Below are 12,047 nucleotides of genomic sequence, written 5' to 3'. Positions count from 1 at the left end.
GTGCGTCTTATATTCCGAAAAATATTGTATGTTCTACTACACAAAAGATAACATAGTTAATAGTTTTATGAACTGCACCTATAAATTTTATTTTACAAATATGTGCAAATTTAATAACAATATTTATAACATGAGATACATTTTTATACATTTCCAAGAAAAAGTATGTGAACCCCTTGGGATTACGTGGAGTTTTGCATGAATTGGTCATAAAATGTGCTCCGAACTTCATGTAAGTCACAACAATAGAAAAACATAGTCTGCTTAAAATAATACCTCACAAACATTAGATGTTGCCATGGTTTAATTGAACATAACATGTAAACATTCACAGTGCAGGGAGGAAAAAGTATGTGAACCTTTGGACTTAATAACTTGTTGACCCTCCTTTGGTAGCAATAACCTCAACCAAACGTTTCCTGTAGTTGCAGATCAGACCTGCACAACGATCTGGAGTAATTTTGGACCACTCCTCTTCACAAAACTGTTTCAGTGTAGCAATATTCTTGGGATGTCTGATGTGAATCGCTCTCCTAAGGTCATGCCACAGCATTTCAATCGGGTTGAGGTCAGGACTCTGACTGGGCCACTCCAGAAGGCGTATTCTGTGCTGTTGAAGCCATTTTTTTGTTGAATTACTTGTATGCTTTGGGTCATTGTCCTGTTGCATCACCCATCCTCTGTGGAGCTTCAGTTGGCGGACAGATAGTCGTATGTTTTCCTGCAAAATGTCTTGATAAAATCTGGAATTCATTTTCCCATCAATGACAACAATCCGTCCAGGCCCTGAGGCAGCAAAGCAGCCCCAAACCATGATGCTCCCTCCGCCATGTTTTACAGTGGGGATGAGGTTTTGATGTTGATGTGCTGTGCCTTTTTTTTCCACACATAGTGTTGTGTGTTCTTCCCAAACAACTCAATTTTGGTTTCGTCTGTCCACAGTATATTTTGCCAGTAGTGCTGTGGAACATCCAGGTACTCTTTTGCAAACTTCAAACGTGCTGCAATATTTTTTTTGGACAGCAATGGCTTCCTCCGGGGTGTCCTTCCATGTACTCCATTCTTGTTTAATGTTTTCCTTATTGTAGATGTGTCAACAAAAATGTTAGCGTGTGCCAGAGATTTCTGTAGGTCTTTAGCTGACACTCTAGGATTCTTCACCTCATGAAGCATTCTGCGCTGTGCTCTTGCAGTCATTTTTACAGGACGACAACGCCTAGGGAGAGTAGCAACAGTGCTAAACTTTCTCTATTTGTAGACAGTCTGTCTTACCGTGGACACATGAACATCAAGGCTTTTGGAGATACTTTTGTAACCCTTTCCAGCTTCACGCAAGTCAACAATTCTTGATTGTAGGTCTTCCGAGAGCTCTTTTCTGCGAGGCATGGTTCACATCTTGAAACCAGTAAACCCAAAACAGGTGTGTGTTTTAAAGGGCAGGATAGCTATCAGCAACACATCCAATATCATCACACTGATTGGAGTCAAGGTTGGCTCATTCCTGGCTCCAATTAGCTCTTGGAGAAATCATTAGGCTAGGGGCTCACATACTTTTTCCTCCCTGCACTGTGAATGTTTACATGTTATGTTCAATTAAACCATGGCAACATCTAATGTTTGTGTAGTATTATTTTAAGCAGACTATGTTTTTCTATTGTTGTGACTTAGATGAAGTTCAGAGCACATTTTACGACCAATTCATGCCACCTAATCCTAAGGGGTTCACATACTTTTTCTTGCAACTGTACATTGTATCCTTCCTTAAAACTTAACTTTGAATATAATTTATGTAAAATATACCCGTGTTTCCCCGAAAACAAGATCCTGTCTTATATTTTTTTGAACCCTGAAATAAGCGCTTGGCCTTATTGCCATGCGTTCATAAGCCCGATTGGAATTATCAGGGGATGTCTTATTTTGGGGAAAACAGGGTATACTTTTGCACATACTACCCTTTAATAAGAACGTGTTAGTCAATACAGACAAAGAAATACAAAGGAATTCAAGGGGAAAATTTAACTGGCAAGGGTAACCTCTAGTGTAAATATAACAATACCAGTATGTGTTGTGTACAAAATTTACAGTATTGGGGTAACAGAATAGATGAAATGACATTCTGCATTAACTGTTGTGATGCCTACATAGGTTTAGAGAACCTGGTTCTTAGTGATAGCCTCCCCTATAATATTGAAACTAGTAATTATTTATCTTATATTCAGTATCCTCACTTACTGACCATTCAACAATCATTCAAAGTCACAATGATGCTGAAAAAGGAGACTTACAACTAGTTCTTGAAGTTGCAGCCATCACATGCCAGTAGTCACTGAATCATCATTTGGATTCTTGGCAACTAATATTAATTTTCAATAGGTGCTTTGTCCCATAGTCATGGAATCACCATTTGCAACCTTTATAGCCAGCTGCTGACAAGCAAAATCACTTGGGCAGAAAGTTGCATGTTGCTGCCCTATGATGTCATGCTTAACCAGCAGTGATTCATTTAACCAACATAGCTAAAACTGATGTCATAGGTCAGTCAATTTGACAGTTCACTTTATGACCAGACTGCTCAGCAACAAGATTGCTAGGTCCAATTGCAGTCAGTAATAACGACTACTTGTAGTTTCTATAAAAATTAAACCTAGATAACATGACTGGAATGTTTCAAACATATAAAGATGTTATAGAATTATAAGTTATTTAAATTCAGAGTTAATTTTTAAGACATTTCATTTGCAGATGTATACTGCTTGTATTAATACCTGCATATTAGTTGCAAGGAAAACTATTTTTGCATAGTTCTTAATTATTCACTACTTGAACTAAGAATAATTTATGATATTAAGTGCTGACTAAATACTGAAAAAAGTCAAATCCCAAGTAACTGTACAGGTAGTCCTTACTTACTACCATAGTTGGGATCAATATTTCCTTTATAAGTTATTGCAGTTGTAATGCAAGTCATCATGTGACTAGACTGGATTTTATTAATTTTTTCCCATGCTTGTTAAGCAAACCAACACGATTATTAAATGACTCACATAGTTGTTAGCTGAATTTAATTTTTCCAAATGACTTTTTGACAGAAACTGGCTGAGAAGGTTGCAAACCCTGATTGCTGAAATTGGCTTAAATCTGAGCAGCTGCCAGGCATCTGAATTGAGATCAAGAGTGGGTCCATAAAGCACTTTTTCCCTGTTGTAACTTTGAACTGTCATCAAATGAATGGTCATAAATCAAGAATTACCTGTATTCCTAAAAGTAGAAAAAAACAGATAAAATTCAATACCTCATGTTTTTTCGGTTTATATTTTTTCCGTCTTTTTCTCCTTCTTTTGGGTGGAGAATTTTTTTCTATTGATACTTCATCTTCAGAAGAAATACAATATCTAATGATTTTACGTTGAGACATTCTCACAGGAGGATGTAGGTTAATTCCTGCATCAGCAATCCAATCAGAATACTGACTTGAGGAATCACTATGAGGGAACAATATTATATAGTACAAGTTGAAAACCAAAATATTTTACTATAGTTTAAAATATTCTGTAATTAGACTAATAGCTTAAATTCTGTTGTTGTTAATTTCTGTAAATTTTATGATTGTTTGAAACTAAGCTTAAATTCTGTGAGTTTTTAAACACAAACAGATGTTACAACATCTATTGTCCTGCTGGTAATCTGCATAGTTACACATATGGAATTATGAATGAGCAAGCCACAATATTGAACTTTCTAAAGGTAATATTAATAAATTAAAGTTCACAATGAATTTTAGTCATACTTTGCATATTGAAAGCTTAGAAGGGCATGTTGCATTTTCTATTATGGCAATACAGAAGCAAATCAGTTTGGAGCTATATAAGACATTTCATTAATGTTGTATGTTAATTAAGACACAAACACGTGTGAACTAATACCTTTCAAATATTTTAGACTATTATTCCAAAGAGTTGGACAGGATTACTGAGCTGTAATCAAAACATTCAGCAGACACAAGACTGTGTCAAAAGCAGCAGTTAGTAGCAAGCCATGCAAACAACAGCACAGCATCTTTTGTAGTGACAAAGCTGATACAACTCTTTCTGTATTTAAATTCTAAATTATTCTTTTTCGAGCGGTCCCCACAGAAATTAAAATGCAATATTGCCAAGTTTCAAGTATATGACACATATATATATATCTGACAGTGATTTTACCTGGAACTATTACTGCTGGATTTCTTGTCACTCTTCCATTCTTCCTCACGGGAAGTCAAACTCAATCCATCACTTTCTTCTGCTTCCTAAATTAACAAATAGTTTGAGTACTAAACTATATCCTAATTTAAAGATTATTTATTACACTGCTACTTTATCACACAATTTATCATTCACTACTGAAGTAGAATAGTTTATCAATCCTTTTGCTAGCATGTTTTGCCATGCTGAACACCTCGTGTATAAAGCTTATTGAAAAACATAAAATCATATCATTAATTCATTTAAAAACATAACAAAAAAATCTTTCTATTCTATATGTGTTTCAAAGAGAATATGTTCACAATATTCATTTTAAATCATTCTTAGGCTAAATTAGAATCACTGAAAAAATTGAAAATTGGAAATGCAGGTATTGTTTAAATCTTAGTAAACTATCTCCCTAAATAATTGATTTCAGAGTCAAATTGTTCTTAGAGTTAGGAATTTTCTCCTAATTTAATTAGAATTTTCTTAAGATTGGAAATAAAAATATAGACAACATAAACTCTATTTTTGGTCATTGAGGATGACCAAAAAACCCACTTTTTCAAATTAAAAGACAGGATTAGGACTTCTTATCCCATAGAGGCACCTCCATCCAAGTCTTACCTGTACCTTCTAAAGAGGAAGAGATTTTCTGTCCCTTCAACTCTATTGAACTAAGAAGCAATACATGTAGTCCTTGACTTACCACCATTCATTTAATGACTGTTTGAAGTTACAACAGAACTGAAAAAAGTGACTTATGATGGTTTTTCACACTTATGACCATTGCAGCATTCCTATGGGTAACATGATCAAAATTGGACAGTTGGCAACTTATACCGTATTTTCCGGCGTATAAGACGACTTTTTAACACATGAAAATCTTCTCAAAAGTCGGGGGTCGTCTTATACGCCGGGTGTCGTTCTCCTGTAACCAGGCAGACCAGCCCGAAAGGCTGCAACTCAGCTGGGATCGCCAGAACCATGGCTCTGACGGTCCCAGCTCTGACGGTCGATCCCAGCTCTGACGATCCCAGCTGAGTTCCCTGCAACTCAGCTGGGATCGCCAGAAACCATGTAAAAGGAAAAAAGTTTTTTCCCTTTTACTCTGACGATCCCAGCTCTGACGATCCCAGCTGAGTTCCCTGCAACTCAGCTGGGATCGCCAGAAACCATGTAAAAGGAAAAAAGTTTTTTCCCTTTTACTCTGACGATCCCAGCTCTGACGATCCCAGCTGAGTTCCCTGCAACTCAGCTGGGATCGCCAGAAACCATGTAAAAGGAAAAGTTTTTTCCCTTTTACTCTGACAATCCCAGCTCTGACGATCCCAGCTGAGTTCCCTGCAACTCAGCTGGGATGGCCAGAGCCATGTAAAAGATAAAAAAAGTTTTCCCCCTCCAGCTTGCTTACCTCAGCTGCTAGTCCCAACGCTTGCCTTGCTTCGCTTGCCTGAATCTATTCCATCAGCAATCAGCAATCAAGCAAGCAGGGAGTTGTGGACTTCAACTCCCAGAATTCCTCAGCCAGCAAAGCAAAGCTGGCTGAGGAATTCTGGGAGTTGAAGTCTACAAGTCTTAAAGTTGCCAAGGTTAGAGACCCCTGTTCTATTGGGTAAGTTTTTTTCCCCTTTGGGAGCTTTAAAAAAAATAGTCAATTGGGTTTTTTTTAGTTGTTCTTTTTTAGACCTAGCCATTTAAAGTTTAGGAAGTTTTAAATTTAGCTTTCATATAAAAATAAAAATAAAATAAAATAATATTTGTGCAGCTTTCTGAGATTTAGTGTGTTTCTGTAGTGTTTCACTGTAACTACACAAACACACAAAATCTCACAAAGCTGTATGTGGAATTTTGTGTGTGTAAAGTGTGAAAGTTGGTTTTTTGGACTTTTTGTGGCTGTGTGAGGTTCCTGCTTGTTGCAGGGGCCATTTTGGGTCTAGCACAGCTGCTTTTACATTGTGGGTGAGCCAGTTGTGTTGTGTGTGTGTGTTTAGAGTGTGAAAGTTTTTTTGGGGGGCTTTTTGTGGCTGTGTGAGGTTCCTGCTTGTTGCAGGGGCCATTTTGGGTCTAGCACAGCTGCTTTTACATTGTGGGTGAGCCAGTTGTGTTGTGTGTGTGTAGAGTGTGAAAGTTTTTTGGGGGGGCTTTTTGTGGCTGTGTGAGGTTCCTGCTTGTTGCAGGGGCCATTTTGGGACTAGCACAGCTGCTTTTACATTGTGGGTGAGCCAGTTGTGTTGTGTTGTGTTGTGTTGTGTTGTGTTGTGTTGTGTGTGTTTAGAGTGTGAAAGTTTTTTGGGGGGGCTTTTTGTGGCTGTGTGAGGTTCCTGCTTGTTGCAGGGGCCATTTTGGGTCTAGCACAGCTGCTTTTACATTGTGGGTGAGCCAGTTGATGTTTTTTAATTTTTATTTGGTGTGCATTGGAAGAGGGGTAGTCTTATATGACGAGTATAGCCCAAACCCTATATTTTAACAGGAAAAGTTGGGGGTCATCTTATACGCCCAGTCGTCTTATACGCCGGAAAATACGGTACTTATGTCAGTTGCACTATCCTGGGGTCATACGATCACCTTTCATGACATTCTAACAAGTAAATGCAATGGGAAAGCCAGATTCACTTAATTTGTTAGTTGTTGCTAACAACTTTGGAGCTTGGTGGCTCACGTAGTTAGAATGCTACGTTGATAATCTGCAAGCCCATGTTCAAGACCCGAGTGTTCCTGTGCGATGGGGTGAGTTCCTGTCACTCATTCCAGCTCCTGCCAACCTAGCAGTTTGAAAGCGTACAAACACAAGTAGATAAATTGGTATCACTTCGGTGAGCTCATTAATAGGGACATGAAAGGAGCTCCCAACTGGGTATCTTTCAGGCACCCGTGAAGTCACCGGCTAATCCTTTCAATCCAGAAGCACTTCTGAAATGAATATGACGATGTCTAACAACTGCAGTGATTCACACAACAACTGTGGCAAACAATGTCTTAAAAGGAGGCAAAACTCACTGAACAACTATCTTGCTTAGTAACTGAAATTTTGGCTCAATTGTAGTTGTAAGTTGAGTACTATTGTGGTGATCAACTACATGGTAGAATAGCCATGAGAAAAGCTTTGTTTTTATAGACATGGACAACAGGATCATCCTGTGAACACACTGTTAAGTGTCCCTTTGAATCATGGGCTGCTCACTTAAAATATAAATCACAGACATGGAGGATGGGTCAAGACTCAACTAAGATCAACTAGGTACTCTATTTGGATAATTCCCATGTCCTTTATAATGGACAATACATGGCATTTATTTCAATCTGTTCTTTTCTCTCATTAAAAAGACTGTGAGAGTCATTCTACACTCACCACTGTAGGCATAAGTACACCAGTGGCATCCCTTAAAGATTATATTGATTTCACTCATGCATTAGACAGATACAAGACTAAAGAAACCATGATTATGGGACATAAGGAACTGGCTTCTTCAGGAAACACAAAGCTTGGTACTAATAAATAGGGTGGAGCTATATGTAGAGGAGAATTTTTTGCTGCTGTGGGAATTCAAACCACAAACAGCTTTTATTTTGTCCTAATTCTACTTCTTTGGATTATTGGAGATTTCATTCTTAAGGAAGGAAAAGTAAAAGTAAATGTGCCATGATAAAAGAGTGCAGTTCCTCAAAGTGTTGAAGCTTATTCATGAACGGCTGGCCTAAGAAACTGAAATAATAAACAAATGGGTTTGATGGTAATCAAGATGGTATAGAGTTGAGAAAATCTTTTCCCCTCCTTTCAAATTAATCAAAGAGGACATGCATTGAAGTTCAAGTATATTTTTAAATAAAGGTTTCTTCCATTATTGATGAGCAGAAAATACTAGCCACAAAGTGTTGTTGATCATTTCTCCTTTTTAGTCCAGGAAACTCTCTAATGAACATTAGTATAGATGAAGAGAGTAAGGAAGATTACATTGCCAGAGATATGCAGGCTCTATTACCTAAGCTAAAAAGGCTAAACCATTTTTAATGTCCAGAAAATTCAAATGATATTCAGTATCAGCCCAGACACCTCCCTAATTCACTGAAACAGAAGGGGGACGGTAGTACAGCACAATCAGATTTCCAAGATTCTGTTATTATAGCCAACCTTAATATGATCAATTTTAGTCATCCTAGAGAGTTGATTTCTTGCTCTGAGCTACCTAGTGGAGCTGACAAGAACCATAATACCTTCTAGTATGGCCAAATCTTGAGCCAGGACCAACCCTGCATCCAAATCAGGTGGCAACTCAGATTTCTGGTGATCAAGAAAAACAGTTGCACTTATTGTATTTTGCCTTTTCCAACACCAGAAGGTAGACCTGGATAGGTCCCATCTAGGGAATTTCTAAAGTAGGGAGTGGTTACCTGTACAGGATGAGAAGCTTTAACTCTGCCTTTTGACTAAAAGAGGGGATTTAACCCTTTCCTCATGGGGCTATTGCCTGGTGACCAGAATGACACTTTATGTCCAACTGCCGCTGAGATACACCATGTATAAAGGTGATAATATTATAACGTATCACATTCAAGTATGTGTCTACTAATCTACAACTTTCAGCCTATTTAAATTTAGCATATCTAAATTAGTTATCAATTGGATTACCTCTATTACAAATTTATGTATCTATCATAAAGTGATTATATAGTTTAACACAGCAAAATGCCTAGTTAAACAATCTATTCTATCTGTAATGATAACAGCTTGAACTTTTAGAAATCAAAGTCAAAATTTTTAGTAATATGAATTATTAAGGTAAACCAAAAATGCTTACCTGGTCAATGAAGCCAAAACAATCACCTATATCTTCACTGGAAGAATCAGATTGTTCAATGTTGTTCCGTGATTGATACGATGCATATTTACGCCTAAAAAGCCTTCTCTTAGATTGCATCAATGAATCTTCAGAATCACTCTGAATTAATGACATTTTGAAAAAGAAAATCAGGGGTTGAAATAACCATCACTGAAATAATGGATTGAGTTCAGTCAGAAAGGGGACATCCTTTGGACACTTGCCTTCAAAAATAGTGTAATAGACTTAACTACTAGAAAAGCCAATTATCTACATAATTTGCCATCTTTATGGTTTATGCTGATTCAATAAAGTACAACCCACAGCATGTATTCTTGCTTTCATAATAATTTTATTTAAATTATTCTTAGCTGCAATGATACATAATTTAACATTACTTAAAGCAGCCAAGCAAAAGAAATAGATTTGTCTGGATTTTTAACTGCCATACTTCTTCAAACTTAACAAGCTAGGCTTTTTAATTACATCTGTAATTATGCATTTAAAAAGTCGTGGATTTCTTACCTTTTCTGAGGACTGAAACATCTTCCTTTTCTGCTCTATTGTATACAGCCATTTTTCTTCTTCTCCTTTTGAAATCCTATATTCTTCCTGATTTCTAACATATTATTTTGAAAATTTGTCAGAAGAAAACCTCAAATATGAAAGTAATTACTACTACTTTATTTATTGCTAACATGTATCTCTAAGAGAACTAACAACTACAAATTAGTTTCCCTTACACAAAAATGGTTCTTCAATTAATCTTAGCTTCATAGTTTATTTGACTAAAAAAGATGAAAGAAAATCCAACTCCAGAACTTTTTAATTTAGAACAGCATAAAAGCTGTTTTTTTTACTGAAAAAGAACCAATAGCAAAGACTAGAAAGTGTACCTTTATAGTAATACAAGTGTTATTATAAAATGATATCTAAATCAGCCCAAGAGATAAATAAAGCCTATGAGCAACAATACTGTTGTATCTGTCTGTGGTTACAAACTAAAATAAATGAGCAAGTGCTCATAGTTAGTTTCAACAGGTTGTTAGCTTAATGGGTCTGCTCACCTAAATATACTGGATGTTATTTCTGGAACAACTACTCTTCGTCTCCAAGCCTGAAGATCTCTTTCTGTAGCAATTTGACTTCTTGGAGCATTTTGGTGCATCTGACGGACACCCTCAACTTGACCACTACGTCTCAGACCAATATTGGGAGGTGACTGAATATCTGAGCTTAGCCTGCGGAAATCTTTAAAAAGATTCATGAAAGTTAACATATATTCTTGGAACAAAAACTTTAGTATCTTCTGCTGGATAATATACCTATTACCATATTCCAGCATTTATTTAATAATATTTTTATTGAGGTTTACAGATACAAAGATAATAAAAACTAATACAAATATTTTAAAAACTACAGAGAAAAAGAAGAAATAATAATAAAGACATACAAAGAATAAACTTCTACATTTTCCATCAAGAAAAGTAAAATTTCAGTAACTTATCTCTTTAGTAACTTATCTCTTATCTTTAATATTTCAACAAAAATAAGATATGGAAAGAAGATATCTATTAAGAAAGTTTTAAAGCCTCATTATTCAGTCCTAGTCAAGATCCACAGTTGAATCTGCCTCAGTTTCTATTTCATCCAGAAAAAAATTCTTCCTTTTCAATAATCCCTTTTTTCACTTTTTATAATGGAAGACTAGTCACACTAGATGCTGTTTTAGGACCTCTTTCCAAAGCACGATACCATAGTCTTTTGAGACTGAAGGATGCCAATGAATGAATGGAAGACAATCTTAAGCGTAATTTTTGAGAGTATTGTTCCAAATAATCTTGAATTCTTCCAGGTATTTTTGCTTCATTCAGTATTAATGCATATCTTCAGCTTTAATTGTAATCTTAGCTCTATCTTCTAATGTCAACCCTCACAATCCCCTTATCATGTTCCCCCTCCCCCCCAAATCATCAATATTTTCACATAGGGAGGTTTTGTAAAATTAATTTCAAAATCATATATTGAACAGGGGGTTGGACTAGAAGACCTCCAAGGTCCTTTCCAGCCTTATGATTCTATTATTTTAAGTCTTTCTGGCCCTTTAATCCATTTATAACTTTCCAAAATCAATTCTATTATCACCTTTTTGCTTTTATTGAAAAATTTTAAAGAAAATTTCAAGTCCTTACACTTACATAAAGCTTGTCAAGGATAGAACCAGTGCAGATTCATCCAGTATAATGAAACTTGTCTTTCTAAAAGTTCTTGATATCCAAAAAGCTTTTAACAAGCAATTTCCAAAAGCGATTGAGAAAGGAAGTATGGGAACCCAATATCCTTTTAAAAGCCCTTAATCTAAATTTGGGCAGAGATGGCTTTCCCTCAGTTCCCATAGCTCTAAAACCCACCAGAGATCATTGTCTTATAGTCTTCTTATGGGAATTCACTGTATGGAGCACTTGTGGACAATGTTGACTCTTTCATACTCTAAAGAGGAATTATGGGTAGCTGATCTATTCAGAATTCATGTATTAGCAACTGTTCTGGATAACCTAATATAACCCTCCAGACTCTGCAGTGCCTCATCTAAACAAGGTAAAATGGATTACATTTTATATGGTATTAGTTAGGATGGCCAGATAGCTAATCTTTTTTTTTCAACTGAACAAGTAATAGTATCTGAACATTTGAAGAGAATTAAAAAATGTGAACTCAACTCCAAAAGACATTTTTTAATAAGGATGATTTTTTAACTTGCATTATGTATTTTCCCCATATTATAATTAGTTTAGCATTGAGTTGAGTCTTTGGAATAAAGATTCAGACCATACAGACAGAACATCTAAAGAATAATACTGAAATAAATATAAAGTACAGGGAGTAAAATCACATCACAGAATAACATATAAAAAATGATTAACTACTGTAATAGTTACAACAGAAATGTTAAAATTATATGACAAAATATTGCATGAATGAGTATGTAGTCCAGTTATTT

At 36.0% G+C, this 12,047-nt stretch overlaps 1 protein-coding gene across 1 annotated transcript in view; it reads right to left on the bottom strand.

The window, feature by feature from the left end:
- Nucleotides 1-12,047, bottom strand: part of BRWD1 (bromodomain and WD repeat domain containing 1) — a 78,290-nt gene that overhangs the window by 40,590 nt on the left and 25,653 nt on the right. Inside the window, exons 19-23 of the mRNA XM_070944304.1 lie at nt 10,114-10,297; nt 9,572-9,665; nt 9,026-9,166; nt 4,203-4,288; nt 3,293-3,482 (exon numbers count right to left, since the gene is read on the bottom strand). Of these exons, the coding sequence (XP_070800405.1) occupies nt 3,293-3,482; nt 4,203-4,288; nt 9,026-9,166; nt 9,572-9,665; nt 10,114-10,297 (695 nt within the window). The remainder of the gene's footprint in view (nt 1-3,292; nt 3,483-4,202; nt 4,289-9,025; nt 9,167-9,571; nt 9,666-10,113; nt 10,298-12,047) is intronic.

This window comes from Pituophis catenifer, unplaced genomic scaffold (assembly GCF_029215685.1).
Source record: "Pituophis catenifer annectens isolate HBS135680 unplaced genomic scaffold, rPitCat1.0.hap2 SCAF_4, whole genome shotgun sequence".
NCBI classification, from domain to species: domain Eukaryota; kingdom Metazoa; phylum Chordata; class Lepidosauria; order Squamata; family Colubridae; genus Pituophis; species Pituophis catenifer.
This window is presented reverse-complemented; position numbering and strand designations above follow the sequence as displayed.